Below are 16819 nucleotides of genomic sequence, written 5' to 3' on the forward strand. Positions count from 1 at the left end.
GTTTGGGACCAGGCTGGGCAACATGATGAAACCCCATCTCTGCTAAAAATACAGAATTAGCTGGGCATGGTGGAGTGTGCCTGTAATCCCAGCTACTTAGGAGGCCGAGGTAGGAGAATTGCTTGAACCTGGGAGGTGGAGGTTGCGGTGAGCAGTCTAGCCTGGGCAGAAGGGAAACTCCGTCTCACAGACAAAAAAAAAAAAGTGCCATAAGTGGTGGTCTACACAGGTTTTTTGCTAAGCATTCCATAACGTTATTCTGAAAAGTTATGTACTCCTTTTTCCATATTTTCGATACCTTAAACTTTTATTATAAATTTAAATAGTGGAAAGGTATATACGTTCCACCACGAAGTAAGATCTGATTTTTTTTTTTTTTTTTTTTTGAGATGGAGTTCCACTCTTGTTGCCCAGGCTGGAATGCAGTGGCATGATCTCGGCTCACTGCAACCTCCACCTCCCGGGTTCAAGTGATTCTCCTACCTCAGCCTCCTGAGTAGCTGGGATTATAGGCATGCACCACCACACCTGGCTAATTTTTTGTATTTTTAGTAGAGACGGGGGTTTCTCCATGTTGGTCAGGCTGGTCTTGAACTCCCGACCTCAGGTGATCCACCCGCCTTAGCCTCCGAAGTGCTAGGACTACACACGTGAACCACTGCGACTGGCCAGATCTGAATTCTTTAAAAAATAAACATTTCACTTTAGAACAGTTTTAGGTTTACAGAAAAATTAAGATAGTATAGAAATTACTATATATCACGCACTCCCTTTTCCCTATTATGAACATTGTATGTGTATGATACATTTGCTACAATTAATGAGCTAATACTGGTACATTATTAACTAAAGTTCATACTTTATCCAGATTTCCTGGGTTTCCCTTAATGTACTCTTCCTGGTCTAGGATTCCCATCTAGGCTATTGCATTACATTTAGTCACCATGGCTGCAGAGGTTCCTCTTGTTGTTTCTTAGGCTTTCTTTGTTTTTGATGGGCTGGACAGTTTTGAGGAGGATTGGTCAGGTATTTTGTAGAAGATCCATTGACCTCTGAAGAACATATCTTGGTTGCTTCTAGTTTTTGGTGATGATGAAGAAAGCTTCTATAAACATTCATATGCAATTTTTGTGTGGATGAAATTTTCAAATCATTTGGGTAAATACCTAGAAACTTGATTGCTGGATCATGTGGTAAGACTATGCTTAGCTTCGTAAGAAATTGCCAAACTGTCTTCCAAAGTGGCTGTACCATTTTACATTGCCCCTAGAAACAAACGAGAGTAGAAATTATCCAACTGAAACAGGGAGAGAAAGGAGGAAGAGGAGGAAGAGCATGAAGACACGGTGGAGAAGAACAGAGAATAAGAGATGTGTCAGATAATATAATTGATATAAAATATGTACACCTGGAGTCTGAGAAGGCCATTCTCTTCAAGAATGTGGTAAATGGAGTATTTGAAGAAATCATGGCCAAGAGATTTCTATGTTTGATGAAAGACACAAAGTGTTCCGGAATTTTGGTTTCAATTTGTAGTAAGGGGGAAAAATCTGCTCATAGAAGTTTGGATGTCAGCCAAGGAGCGGGTCAGATTGAATGAACCTTAGACGGTCCAATGTATGCAATTCTAGGAATTAAGGAAGGAAAGAAGAAAGGGAACAAGGAAGGAAAAAAAGAAAGAAATGAACAAATCCTATCCCATGGGCCATCCAAGACAAGTGGCAAGAGTGAAAGCTTGGTAAGGAAATGGACTCAAGCACTATCCCTGACACATTTGACCTTAGAAAAGTTACTTAAAATTAAACTTGGCTTCCTTATTTAAAATTAAAAAGATGTTCAAACCTGACTTCTACCTTAAAATGACTGTTGCTATGACAATACACACAATATATTTCCAGCCCCTTGGTCAAAAGTTTTTTCTATAAATTCAGTATTGTTGGAATTGCTCTTTCTGAAGTCACATACTTAAGCCAACTTAACTGTTTTGCTCTCTGTTGAAATTTTTTTCAAGGATCAGTAAAGCATAAAATAGGGAGTATATTTGGATTTCAGTTGACGTTTTCACATAAATTAATCTGCATTTTCTCTGAAGTTAGAATAATTTCTTTTTTATTCACATTTCTGAGTATTTCATCAACTTAATAATCTAAGAAACATTTTGATTGGACGCTCTATATTTTACTATGCTAAATTGTTTTAAGCTATTTTTCAATACCTGTGGCCAATCCGATTTAAGTCTGTTTTGTAAGAAAGGTTACTTTATGAGCTGCTATTCCGAATGCTATTGAATTTCAATTTGTGTGTGTATATGAATTTTTTAACTGCCTAGTTCTGCAGTTCCAAACAAATTTCTCAAAAGTTATAAGCTACAAAAAGGAAAGTAGCCAATAGTTCATTTTTATTAATCCTAAATTACAATTCTGTAAGTGAAGTGTGAATACCAAGTAGGCTGATTGGTGAAATACACTGTTTAGAATTTATATACATAAATGAGCGTTGCCCAGTGAGAATACACACCTATTTCAAAGATGCTTCAATTGTTCGCAGCATTTCTGAAACTCCTCTTTGAATACTGCCTTTAGAGCTTGCAGCACATTTTAATCTTTGTCTTTTGAAAGTAGGTTTAATAACCCAAAGTAATTTTGGTTAAGTTTGGTGATGCAGAAGATGGAAAATAATTTTTGTTTGTTTGTTTTTGTTTTTTTGAGATAGAGTCTCACTCTGTCAGCCAGGCTGGAGTGCAATGGTGCCATCTCGGCTCATTGCAACCCCCATCTCCCAGGTTCAAGAGATCCTCTTGCTTCAGTCTGCCGAGTAGCTGGGACTAGAGGCGCTTGTCACCATGCCTGGGTAATTTTTGCACGTTTAGTAGAGATGAGGTTTCACCATATTGGCCAGGCTGGTCTCGAACTCCTGACCTCAGGTGATACACCCGCCTTGGCCTCCCAAAGTGCTGGGATTACAGGTGTGAGCCACTGCGCCCAGCTTGGAAATTAATTTTTAATACCTACTATGTGCTAGGGGCTTGTCTTGGATTATCCAGTGAATCTGGGTAAATTCATTTTAGGTTGAAAATGAAGGGTCACCATAGAATATGAATCAATGCCATAGATGATTTTCCCACTGGAGGTAATAATGTAGCATCGTAGGAAAGGCATATGTTTTCCGTCAGGCTGACAGGTTTGAATCACCACCCTGACACTCTTCTCCCATCACCATCACTTAGCCTCCAATCAAGTTACTTAGATTTTCCGGGACTGTTTCCTCATTTATAAGAGAAGATGACTAATATCTATCTCAATAATTTTAAAAATAAAACAAATATACAAAATACCTGGCATAATTAGTCCCCCATCCCAAGGTGACAAAGTGAAGGGAAAATTTCTCATTATGATGAAGATGGTCCCGGATGTTTTTCAAAATGAGTTTTATTATTTTATGGTTGCATTTTCCTATTATCTTGTCAGATATTAATTCCAATTAATTTCAATTAACAATCTCCAATTGTTACTCCTCTATTTTGGGCAAAGATGTCTTGTTTTTGGTGTATTTAGGAGAAGGGACTGTGTGTGAGTTTACCTGGTTGTGGGGTGGTATGGCAGAGGTAGTTGTGAACAATGGGACTGAAAATATAAATTAATACTCGGTTATGGAGGGCTTTGAATGGCCTATTACAGGTTTAGACATTATCCAATAGAAAAGATGGCCACCGAAAGCTTTTGAGTAGAGACAAAGTAATTTTGTCTGTGCTTTGGGAAGATTACGGACATGCTAGATTAAAATTTGTTGACAGCAGGGTTTGCTTCTTACTTGCACATCTTTTACTCATCTTTATGTCAACGAGTAGAAGAACAAACGACTAGGTGGAAGGATGGAAGGGGGAATAAGGACAAGGGGAGAATGATTAGGACGGGATGGAAGACAATGCCATGAAGGGTTTACAGAGCCAGGCTCAAAAGGATTCAGCAAGTGTCTGGATGACGGAGCTAAGGAAGATGGGGGAGACTTGAGAAGAACGCTGCGGCAGCTGGCTTGGATGACAGCTCTGGGTGGGGGGTGGGGCAGTGGCTAGGAAAAAGAAACACAGAACGGGAAAATGGTTTTGAAAATGACAGGAACAACGAGTCTGATTTTAATTCAACGAGTTTGCATGGCAGTCTGATAGGCAAATGAAAACACAGGTCTGGAGTTGAGCTGAGGTCAAGTCAAAGATTTGTTTGTAGAGTCATACCCATAAAGATGATAGCTGAAATCTTGGTGGTGATGAAATCATCCTTGGAGAATGTGTGGATCAAGAAGATTGGCCAAACACAGGGCCTTGGAAAATGCTCATACTTACGGGATGGTTGTAGGAGAGGAAGCAGGAAAAGACAGAGGGGAAAAAATGGGCACAGAAATACCAGGAGAGACCCATGTCATGGAAACTAAAAGGGAAGGATTTCAAAGGTGCAGCTGTCAGGGCAGACCCAGGAGAAACAAGTATGATGAGGTCAGAGAAGGGCTGGTGGGTTTGGCCATTCATTAGCAGCTCACTGGTGACCCCTTTGAGAGCTGCTGCCATGGGGAAGATGGGTCACAGGGAGATGGCAATTGGGGGCGGGGGAATCACAGAGAGAAGGGGGCAACAGCTTCTGCTTCCACCTTCGACTGCTTCTTCTTAGTCTCATTAGAAGACTTTTCTCTGCTGTCCTAGTAAATGTTAACGTTGCCCAAGACTCTGTCCTTGGCTCGATGCTTACAATAGTTAGGGTTCTCTTGGTTTCAAATAACAGAAAGCAACTCCAGCTGGCTTGAGCGGAAAGATTTATTGGGAGGATACAGGGTTACCTCACAGGACCCAGAGGGTTATGACTGGGCCTTGGATACAAGCTTTAACCAGAAGCCAAGCACCATAGGGCTTCTTGTCTCCTTTCTTGTTCCCCTCTCGGGGTCTTTTTCTTTTTTCTCTGCTCTCAATGCCAACTAGCTGCCTTGGGTTTCCAGGCCATATGGTAGAAAACATGTGTGCGACTCACTCCCGAGTCAGACCCACTTACTCAGCCCCTCAGAGGGGCACTGCTCTCTCTCACTCATGCCCACTCTTGGTGTTTCCCAAGGGAAGAGACTGAGTTGCTCAATAGAGGTCCACCCTTGGGCCACTCAACTGAAATCAGATCAACAAAGTCACTCCGCACAGACAGTAGCATGTGGACTGGGGACAAAGACAGGGACTAGGACTTGGAAGTGAGAAGCTGAGGAAAAAGCTTATGGGATGAGGATTTGGATTGGGCCCAGAGCAAGTGAAAAGAAGGGGAAGGTGACATGAGTGGCTTCTCATTCTCTCTTTCTGTATTCGCCCTGAGAGCTTGGATCCTCCTAAGTAGCAAATCCGAGGAGCACTCTCCCTGCTAGACTATAGTTTACACCTAGACAGACATACGGTTTTCTTCTAAGAAAGAAAATGGGATGTCTGCTCAGATCTTACAAACTTCCCCTCTCTGCGACCAGCCCTGGGTACACCTGGGCGAGTCCCCAGTGGCCACATCCATACCCCCTGAGTGAACCAGATTTGAGTGCTCCAGGTGGCCAATCAGAGCCTCTATGTGGGGTCTCTAGACTTGGAACTGAATGGATCATGAGCCAATTCCTTTTCAGGATGCTGTGAGGCTGTCTGTGACTATGGGAGATAGGCAGAATCTGAAGGTGCTGGTATGGTTGGTTCTGGTTATCCTGGAAACCCACGGCACCACTGCTGTCTCTATGGTAGTTCTATCAGATAGCCCAGTGTTTTCCAGTACATTCTCTTGCAGTCTAAGCTAGTTTGGGTGGCTTTCTGTCATTGAGGCAAAAAAGAGCCTTGACTAGTCCAGGGTCAAGGGAGTTGCCCAACAGCTATCCCCAACTTGGCCTCTCGCCTGCGGCATCAACTGTGGGAAGTGGCCCCTCCCTTTCCCTTGTCATGTTTCCCGGGAGAAATGAGGTCCGAATAGTCACTGCAATAGGAGGCTATGGCTTTCTGAATAATGCCACTTTGTTCATGTATTACTCTAATTTTGATATTTTAAAAAATCTGAAGTATGCATCATTTATGTTCTGAGATCAGGATCAACGACTCAATTATTCAACTTACGATGAAAATACTTGCTGAACAAAACTCTACCCAAAATCAGAAAGGAACAATTCATCAATTTTTCATCAACTGGAACAATTCGTACATAAACACAACAGCTACTCAATAATACAATTGATCCACTTTGTTTTTGAAATAAGATTTTACTTCTATTTGATTTTCAATGTTTTCTTCATTTTAGATAAAGTTTAGTTTATTAGGTTTTGAATAAGACTTTATTTTTAAAATGAACTTTTAATTTTAGAATAGTTTTAGATTTATAGAAAAATTATGAAAATAGTAGAGGGTTCCCATATACCTCACCCAGTTTCCCCTACTATTAACATTATATATGAGTAGGATACATTTGTCACAATTAATGAACCAATAGTGATACATTATTATTATTAGCTAAGGTCCATACTTGATTTGTTTCTACTTAATGCCTTTATTTTTATTTTTTTGAGATGGAGTCTTGCTCTGTCACCCAGGCTGGAGTGCAGTGGTGGCACCATCTCGGCTCACTGCAAGCTCCACCTCCCGGGTTCATGCCATTCTCCTGCCTCAGCCTCCAGGCGCCCACCACCATGCCCGGCTAATTTTTTTTTGTATTTTTAGTAGAGACAGGATTTCACCGTGTTAGCCAGGATGGTCTCAATCTCCTGACCTCATGATCCGCCCACTTCGGCCTCCCAAAGTGCTGGGATTACAGGCGTGAGCCACTGCACCCGGCCAATGTCTATTTTTTATTCCATGATCTCATCCAGGATACCAAATGACATTTAGCTGTCACATCTTCTTACACTCCTCTTATTTGACAGTTTAAAACTTTATTTTTATTGGCCAGGCATGGTGGCTCACGTCTGTAATCCCAGCACTTTGGGAGGCCGAGATGGACGGATCACTTGAGGTCAGGAGTTCAAGACCAGCCTGGCCAACATGGTGAAACCCCTTCTCTACTAAAAATGCAAAAATTAGCTCGGTGTGGTGGTGCACACCTGTAATCCCAGCTACTCAGGAGGCTAAGGCATAAGAATCACTTGATTCCAGGAGGCGGAGGTTGCAGTGAGCCAAGATCGTGCCACTATACTCCAACTTAGGTGACAAAGTGAGACTCTGTTTCAAAAAAAAAAACCCAAACATTTATTTTTATTAAGGTTTTCTGCTAATACTTTGTAAGATAATGATGCTTAATGTTTCTATATTACAAATTTACAATTTTACTTGACTTTTAAATTTTAACACTTAAAAAGCGAATTATAAAGTTGTTTGACTAATGTTCATGTTATGCATTCCGAACACTTATAAATCAGAGTATTGATACCAGTATTTTGGAATTACCATCAATAAATGCTGAGTGTCCAGCATTGCTGTCCTTGCACCAGTATAGCAGTGACTGGAGCCGAGCAGGATGGGCAAGACATGGGGAACATGAACACACACGGCTGAGGCTCTGGGTGCAGGACACAACTGCTAGGAACCAGGGGGTGTGCAGCAGAGGGCAGCTGAGCAGCTCAAGGCTTGCTTCTGTGCAGTGAGACTCCCAAGCCTAGACCATCCTAAAGGGTTCTGCAAACATGTCTCTTGCCCCAGCACCCTTACCACTCTGTTCCTCTGTATACAGCCCAAGAGGGCTTGCTTGTGTTAGCCCAATCCAGTTTCCTTGTCTTGCACAGACAGTGCTCTGGGACCACTTTACAGTGATGATTTGGACTCAGGGACATTATCTTAGAGAAGTCTTTTTTTTTTTTTTTAATTGAAATTTTTTTTTAGAGACAGGGTCTTGCTCTGTCATCCAGGCTGGAGTGCAACAGTGCAATCATGGCTCACTGAAGCTTCAAACTCCTGGGCTCAAATGATCCTCCCACCTCAGCCTCCCAAGTGGCTGGGACTACTAAATCCAGATAATGCCACTAAATCCAGATAATTTTTTATTATTACTTTTTTGGAAGGGATGGGGTCTCGGTATGTTACCTAGGCTGGTTTCCAATTGCTAGGCTCAAGTGATCCTCTTGCTTTGGCCTCCCAAAGTGCTAGGATTGTAGGCATGAGCCTATCTTAGAGAAGTCTTAAGCCTGTGCTTCCCCAGGCCTGGCTCATTGCTTGGAACACAGTAAGTACTCTGTATGTGTAGGTGCTATTATTTGTTCAACCAATGTCGAGTAAATGAAGGAAACTGGCACCATTGGCAGGAAAAGGCTGCCCCTCTGCAGATATTAGGAGCTGATGAGATTCAGGGACCCAAGGTGGGATGGTGAGGACAATGAGGTGAGTGAGTGGAGCACCCTAGTCTGCAGTGTGGAGAGGGTGGGGGGCGAGAAGAGTGAGGAGGAAGGGGACCACCAGTGCCATCCCCAGCCCCAGCTCTATCAATGGCAGCCTGACTTAGGTCTGCTGGCCACACAGAAGGTGACCCCCGGCAGCAACCACCTCTAGGATTCCGAGATGCAAGTCCATCATCAGCATCCAAAAATTATGATTAAAAGTTTAGTCAATTACTTATTGCATGCCTGTGCCAAAATATCTCCCGTAACCCATATATATGTGTGTGTGTATAAATACACATATACACCTACTATGTACCCACAAAAATTAAAAATTTTTTAAATGTTTAATCACAAGTCTGTAGTATAACAGCATTAGTAGAGTCTGCTGACATTACAATCTATTGATCTCCCCAGAGTTACCAAAAGTATTTCACAATAGTTAGGCTTCCTTCTGTCCATAGTTCAGGGCATATTCAAAGTCTCTAAAGCTGACGTGACCATCTGAGTCTTGATCTACTTCCCTGGAAAATGAAACAAAAAGTCATTTACACATTATTCTCGTTAACACCTATGCACCGAGAGCACATTAGAATCTTTATTTATTTGCATGTCTGTGTGACAGAGGAACCTATTTTATCTACTTGAAGGCTGAGATTGATGCCTTTTTTTTTCACTGATAATAAATGTTTGCAAGAAAGAAAGGGTATTTATTAAAACTCACAGAAATAATATATTCCACATACTTAAAGAGATGAAGCCAAACACACAGATTATATAAGAAAAAAAGAAATGGCTCTTTCTAATTATCTTACACATGTCTTTCTGTGATATGTCAAAAACATATGCAGGCCAGATGCAGTGGCTCACACCTGTAATCCCAGCACTTTGGGAGGCCAAGGCTGGTGGATCACCTGAGGTCAGGAGTTCCAGAGCAGCCTGGCCAACATGGTGAAATCCCGTGTCTACTAAAAATACAAAATTAGCCAGGCATGGTGGCAGGCACCTGTAATCCCAGCTACTCGGGAGGCTGAGGCAGGAGAATCGCTTGAACCCGGGAGGGAGGCAGAGGTTGCAGTGAGCAGAGATCATGCCACTGCACTCCAGCCTGGGTGACAGAGCAAGACTCCATCTCAATTAAGAAAAAAAAAAAAGTGTGTTTGAAAGCATAACTGAGGAGTAGTGGTCCCAAGTCCTCTTTGGGGGGCATTCTAAAACTATGCCTTACAAGTAGCTCCTGCGGTTGATGCCAATCACATTTTGTTCAAACATCAAATTCGTATCAACCATGACATAGGACTTTTTAAAGCAAGGACTGGCCCAAGCAAGAGAGCCACTAATCACTGTAATAGTTTTAAAGCAGGCTTTTAAAATACTGAATTCTAAAATAAACTTTCTGAATATTTCATGCCAAAGTCTCTGAAGTCTATAATGGTTCTGGATAGAGTGATGATAATTTTTCATTCTTTTGAAGTAGAGAAAAATCCCTACTTCTCTGCCCCAGGGCAAAACCATGTTGCAGTGTGTTCGTATAAAATGATTGCAGACTGCGGAGGCCATTATTCTTATTACTTCTTTTGGTAAAATATACATGATGATTTCATGCTACACAGGACCAAAAGTATAGTGTCAGATCTCTTTTAAGGGATTAGAAATAATCAGTATCACGTTACTAACTACAGAATATGAATCATCCCTTTTATTAAATTAGATAATTGAAGATTCTTAATATTGCCTAAGTATTTTTTCCCAAGGAATTGGATTAGATAAACAGCCTTTTTTCTTTCCACTCTGAACTGGTATGGTTGAACTATAAATCTCAGACGGTGAGTTAAGTGAATAACCTAGAAAAATAATGTTTAGAATAAACTGCTTCTGATAATATTTTTTGTGTGTGCGAGTGTGCTTATTCACTTATTGAGATGCTGAATGCTTGTAGAGAAGTGAGTCCCTTTGCCTGACTTTCTGAGTAAACGACCTCATTGTTATTGCATTAACTTTTTTTTTTGAGATGGAGTCTCACTGTGTCACCCAGGTTGGAGTGCAGTGGCGCGATCTCGGCTCACTGCGACCTCCACACCTGTCCGGCTCAAGCAATCTTCCCACCTCAGCCTCCTGAGTAGCTAAGAATACAGGCACACAGCACCACGCCTGGCTACTTTTTGTATTTTTTTGGTAAAGATGGGGTTTCTCTATGTTGCCAGGCTGGTCTCAAACTCCTGAGCTCAAGCCATCCCTCTGCCTCGGCCTCCCAAAGTGCTGGGATTATAGGCATGAGCCACTGTGCCCCGCCTGTTCTTGTATTAAGTTCTGACTTTTCTTGCTGCCTTTGCCAGAGCTTTCCATCATCAAATGAGCATAGTATAACCAAGAACTGTTAAAACTGGAAAGTGTATTCAAAACGTGTGGGGTGGCATTTTATTCACATAATGAATGGAAGGGCATCATCATTTTAAATTTATATTTCATATGAGACACGCTGAAATACTTTATGTCTTTGGACTTTTCGTCCTCATCACATATATACAAGCAGGTCTGGTCATCTCACAGAGAGTGCAGAGGAAATTCAAGTTCAGGGCTATCATTTTAAAAGCGAACAAATACTGTTTTTCATTGCAGACAGAATCATTCTGAAGAAGGAAGGTCTCATAGCACCCACACTCCAATCACTGTGACAGAAAAGATGTGTGGTGGGTAGAATTAGTGACTGGCTGCGGAGAGGAAGGAAATGTCATCAGGTAAAAAGCCCCCTCGTTTCTGTTACAGCATTCAACCCTAACGTGAGTTTGCTCTAGTTTTGAAACTAGAATACGTTGTTTGGGTGTCATCAACAAACCCTCAGCACTAAACAATTCAGCCTCCTCACCCCGCAACCCTGACGCGAAAGAAACTTGAGGACGGCAAGACCTTTGTCTTGTTTGCTGCTGTGGCCCCACTTCTTGCCCCACAGCAGAGGACGAATGTTGAATGAATGAATTTGTGGAATAAATGAATCTGAGGAAACAGCTGATAATATTATAGAAAATCTATTACCTTGCAGGAGGTACTAGGGGATTAAAGAAAGAAACTATCACCTCATTGTCTTCACTGAGTCTAAAAACGCTTGTGGCCTGACGTGATGGCTCATGCCTGTAATCCCAGCACTCTGGGAGGCCCAGGCGGGTGGATCACCTGAGGTCAGGAGTTCGAGACCAGCCTGGCCAATGTGGTGAAACCGCATCTGTACTGAAAATACAATAACTAGGCAGGCATGATGGTGCATGCCTGGAATCCCAGCTACCAGGAAGGCTGAGGCAGGAGAATTGCTTGAACCCGGGAGGTGGAAGTTGCAGTGAGCCAAGATCGTGCCATTGCACTCCAGCCTGGGCGAAAAGAGCAAAACTCAATCTCATAAATAAATAAAGAAACGCCTGAGAAACACCTCAGACCCATCATTCAGGGATCCGTAAGTAACTCAATTACGGTTTCCAGGCTCAACCACATTTTGCAAAGCATAGACTAGGTACAGACGAGACCACATGAGAGACAAGCTTTGGAAAATGAGGCTCAAAACATGGGGCAGTGGAGCGGGGGAACCCCTTGAATGTCAGGCTGAACCACTTAGAGTTAAGCAGCTGGAAACTGTGAACCAGTGCAGAACGCTGGGTGCACGTGTTCGAACCCACCCCACAGTCAAAGACCACGCACTTCAATCCAGTGAAGCAGCTGCCCTTTTACCAGACACAGGGATATAGGTATAGACACATATACAGACTTTTATCTCAGAAATGGCTTGTCAAAGGAATTAAAGTTTACGCAGTGTAAAAGAGGAGAATTAATTGTTATTAACAATAACTGCCTCTAGAAATGTAGGTCCAGTGAAATTAAAGGCTTTTTTGGTGTGTTTGTTTTTGAGATGCAAAAGGGAGACCTGGAATTGATTTTGGGAGTAGAGACTCAAGAGAGCAGAACTGGGCTGGGCGCGGTGGCTCACACCTGTAATCCCAGCACTTTGGGAGGCTGAGGTAGGTGGATCACTTGAGGTCAGGAGTTCGAGAGCAGCCTGGCCAACATGGTGAAACCCCATCTCTATTAAAAAGACAAAAATTAGATAGGCGTGGTGGCACATGCCTGTAATCCCAGGTACTTGGGAGGCTGAGGCAGGAGAATCGCTTGAGCCTGGGAGATGGAGACTGCAGTGAGCTGAGTTCACACTCCAGCCTGGGTGACAGATCCCATCTCAAAAAAGAAAAAAAAAAAAAAAAAAAGAGAGAGAGAGAACTGCTCTGTATTACTTGGTATGAACAATTTAGGACCAACCAGGAGGAAGGAGATGACAAGCCAAGACAGGAGAGGGTACAGGCACAGGGAGATGCCATATGAGAACAGTCATGAATTTCCCCAATGATGTGGTGACCAAAAGTCCTTCGATTAACTGTTACGTCTCCGACGTACTTCCAAATTGTTTGTATTACCTGTTCTAACCTCTCCCCTATCTTCACCAGGAGTTCAAGACCAGCCTGGGCAAAATGGTGAAACCCCGTCTCTACTAAAAATACAAAAATTAGCCGGGCATGGTGACACACGCCTATAATCCCAGCTACTGGGGAGGCTGAGGCAGGAGAATCAGTGGAACCCAGGAAGTGGAGGTTGCAGTGAGCTGAGATCGTGCCACTGCACTCCAGCCTGGGAGACAGAGCAAGACTCCGTCTCAAAAAAAAACAAAAACAAAAACAAAAAAGTGGTTATAATTACTTTCATCAGCATGAATGTTAGCATTTTTCTCTCTCACACCCAGATTTGTTACACAAGATTCTAATTGCTCTTTTTGGTGGTGCTGTGTGGGCTTCAACAGCCCAGGCTGGCTGCTTCCCTGACCCAGAGCTAAGAGGTCTCAACCCTGAAGGAGCCAGGGTTTTACACTGGGAGACTTTTATTAAGATTAGTAATAAAAGGGTGGGAACATATTGCTCTAATACATTCTGAAGGAAAACCTAGGGTTTTTTAAATTAAAAAAAATGTCAATAGTTGGCTGGGTGCAGTGGCTCAAGCCTGTAATCCCAGCACTTTGGGAGGCCAAGGTGGGCAGATCATGAGGTCAGGAGTTGGAGACCAGCCTGACCAACATAGTGAAACCCCATCTCTACTAAAAGTACAAAACATTAGCTGGGCGTGGTGGCGGGTGCCTGTAATCCCAGCTACTTGGGAGGCTGAGGCAGAAGAATCACTTGAACTCAGGAGGCGGAGGTTGCAGTGAGCCAAGATCACACCACTGGACTCCAGCTCAGGTGACAGTGCGAGACTCTGTCTCAAAAAACAAAACAAACCAAACCAAAACAAAAGTAAATAGTCAGTGTTTCTCACAAGCAGTAAATGTTTCTTGTATGAAAATGCTGACATCATAACAATTTCTTAGAATGTTCTGAAAGTGGGTATTTCTTGGAAAATCATTTTCTTTAAAATTATTCAGGGGTACCCCATGTCCAAGTCTCCAAAGCCAGGCTTCAGACTAGAGTACTTGCTTTTACCCAAGTTACTTAAAAATAATGAAAGAAAGAAAGAAAAGGAAATGGTTTAAATTTTATTACATTAATACAATGGAATCTTTTCTATTAAAATGATATAAAGACTATGAAAGTGATATTTTTAAAGTGGGAACAAGAATACAGAATGGTATATGCATCATCATTGCAATGTTTTCATTTTTAAATTTAAATTTTAATTAATTAATTAATTACTTTAGAGACAGAGTCTTGCTCTGTTACCCAGGCTGGAGTGCAATGGCACGATCTTGGCTCACTGCAACCTCTGCCTCCCAGGTTCAAGCGATTCTCCTGCCTCAGCCTCCCGAGTAGCTGGAATTACAGGCACGGTCTCAAACTCCTGACCTCAAATGATCCACCTGTCTTGGCCTCCCATAGTGCTGGGATTATAGGCGTGAGCTACTGTGGTCAGCCCCATAATTGCAATTTTATAAACGTTTATATTCTTTTAGGCAGAAGCTGAAGGTTATATGCTACATAGAAACTTGTCTTATGAAGATGGTAGGGTTTTGGGCAATTCTGTCTTAAGATATTCCTTAATATTACTTACATATTTTTCACCTGAAAGAATATTTTCTTTCTTTTTAATCTGAATTTTCCAAACAATTGGCCTTATTTCAAATTGTATAAATCCACAATAGCTAGAGCTGGGCTTCTCAACGTCAGCGCAACTGATATTTTGGACCAGACAATGCTCTGATATAGCAGAGAGGGGGCTGTCCTGGGCATTGCAGGACGTTTAGCAGCATCTCTGGCCTCTGTACCTGCCAGATGTTGGTAGGACCCTCTCCCACCCCTCATGCCCAATTGTGACAGCCAAAAATGTCTCCAGAAATTGCCAAGTGTCCCTTGGGGGACACAATCGCTCCAGTTGAGAACCATTGAGCTAGAGGAATCACAGTTTAAGGCAATCCTTTCGAACAGTCCAGCTAAATCTACACTTACTGATATAATTGCTTTAAAGACTTTTTCTTAAAAAAAAAAAAAAATGATTTCAGGGTCAGCTGAGGCACATGTGTCTCAGATCATACAGAAGATTGTCCCAACACTCTGAGGTTTTGAAATGAGCCCAGAGAAGACCCCACTGGAGAGGCAAACTCTTGCTGGTGGTAACAGGGACTGTGCCAGACATATCTGTGTTCCCAACAAAAGCACTGACAGATAGTAATTATTTTGTGTCACTCTGATAATCACATGAGATTTTGAAAGTTGACGCCATATTTGATTCACCTGAAACATGAATGAGAAATTTAATGTGGAGGCCAAGATTTAAGTGAGAAAAGTTTTCTTAGTGGGATTTTTGGGGTGGGGGAAAAGGGAGAGAGCAGCTTTTTCTTTCTGATTCTTTATGGAATAATTTAAACCAAAGTCAAAACTGCCATTACATTAGGGACAAAGCTGTCATACTGACTGAACAGTGAAAGTAAAAATTACCCTCCAAGCAAGGCGCCCCTGCTGGGGATGAGAGGACCCGCCAATTGAAGATGTAATGATGACTCCCTCTCCCGCAAGCAGCCTTCTCTTCTGAGGAGCCCGCTGCTGCTTCCCACTGGCGTGCTTGCCTCTTTGTTGATGAGAGTCCTGCAGGGCTCTACAGCAATTCAGCTGGTAATGTGTTTATTAATTTTACCTTTTTAAAGACATGTGTTAAGAGAAGCCATTCGGATATGCAGGAAAGACTAAAGAGATATGCAGATGATTTCTGGTCTCTTCTAGGCTCCGACATGACTCTGGCAGATGCACTGCATTCTCTTCGGCGTGTACTGGGGTCCCTCTGTGCCCATCCCACACTATGCAACCTTCTTTGACACCAGCCGCTGCTGGGAAAGCCTCGCCTGAGCCAGTAACAGTATCTTTTGCTATTTGGGACTGCTCTGATACCTGGGGTGGCACCCCCTGCCCCCTAAGCATGGAAGCATGAAAAAGAAGGTGTTAAGGCCCTCTTCAGGCACAGAGCAGGTAGAACTTCTTGACCAATTTACACTCCAGCTCACTCTGCTGTTTTCTCTTTCCTTCATTGTGCACGGCTCCAGTCTCAGGCCGGTAATTAACCCTTAAAAGCCTGTGCATGAATTATTGAATCAATGTACCAAAGGAGCACAGGACTGTTGTGGAGATGTCACGCTTATGGTAGGAAAAGGCTGTTGCAATACCAAGCCTCACCTCTGCATCCCAGACGTCCACATGTGGGTAGAACTGAGCAGGTGGCACCCCTTGACCAATGAAGCATGAGGACCGGGGGATTAATGGTTCTCCGCTTCGGTGCTGCACGTAGACAGCTCTGCGGTCATTCTCTTGGCTCTTCGGAGGTTCTGGTAGGATCAAGCTCCAATCGCTCATGTTAGTAATGAGCTTGGTGACAGACACTTGCACTCCCTCATTCTCTGTTTCACAACGACTTGTACACAAGCCCTCATCAGGCTCTGCTTTCAAGAAGAACCCAGGTTAAGACACAATGGAAAGTTTATTTTGAGAGATGAAACTTCACACAGAGCATTTAAATTGCCATCAGCAATAGCACGTCCTATCAGATTCTCATTCAAGTAAGAGAGATCTCACTACTCGAAAGAGATCAGACTATTCCTCTATTTGCAAAATGCTTTTTTTTTTTTTGGAGGAAATTAAATATTGTCTTTAAGAAGAGCTCTGAAGTTTCAAGTTCCAAGCAATTAAAACGCCAGAGTTAACCAGAAAAAAAAACACTGCAGCAGTCTTTTTACTGTCTAATATACATGTCTTATTAATAATATTTAGTTCGTTAATAATAAATAGTATTATTGGACTTTAAGTGCTCCTTCAGAGTGAGGACAAGGTATTCCTGAATATAAGATTCTGATAGGGTTCTTTTGGATGCAGAGGTATAGTTATGATCTGATCATAAGCAAGTGCTGGACCTGGCTGTTTAGGATGAACTGTGAAGCATAAGAGAATGTCCAGTTCAGGCC

General features: G+C 42.5%; 1 protein-coding gene across 5 annotated transcripts in view; it reads right to left on the minus strand.

The window, feature by feature from the left end:
* Positions 1-979: 979 nt before the first annotated feature.
* EFCAB11 (EF-hand calcium binding domain 11) overlaps positions 980-16819 on the minus strand; it is a 167931-nt gene continuing 152091 nt past the window's right edge. The window contains exons 6-7 of one of the 5 annotated variants that reach the window (XM_065549212.2): positions 8776-8876; positions 1081-1266 (exon numbers count right to left, since the gene is read on the minus strand). In XM_065549212.2, the coding sequence (XP_065405284.1) occupies positions 8795-8876 (82 nt within the window). In that variant the 3' untranslated portion in view covers positions 1081-1266; positions 8776-8794. Of the gene's footprint in view, positions 1267-6024; positions 8877-16819 lie in introns of those variants that run through there. The other 4 variants (XM_065549213.2, XM_073998057.1, XM_065549209.2 and 1 more) reach the window with 4 other exon arrangements.

This window comes from Macaca fascicularis, chromosome 7 (assembly GCF_037993035.2).
Source record: "Macaca fascicularis isolate 582-1 chromosome 7, T2T-MFA8v1.1".
NCBI lineage: Eukaryota > Metazoa > Chordata > Mammalia > Primates > Cercopithecidae > Macaca > Macaca fascicularis.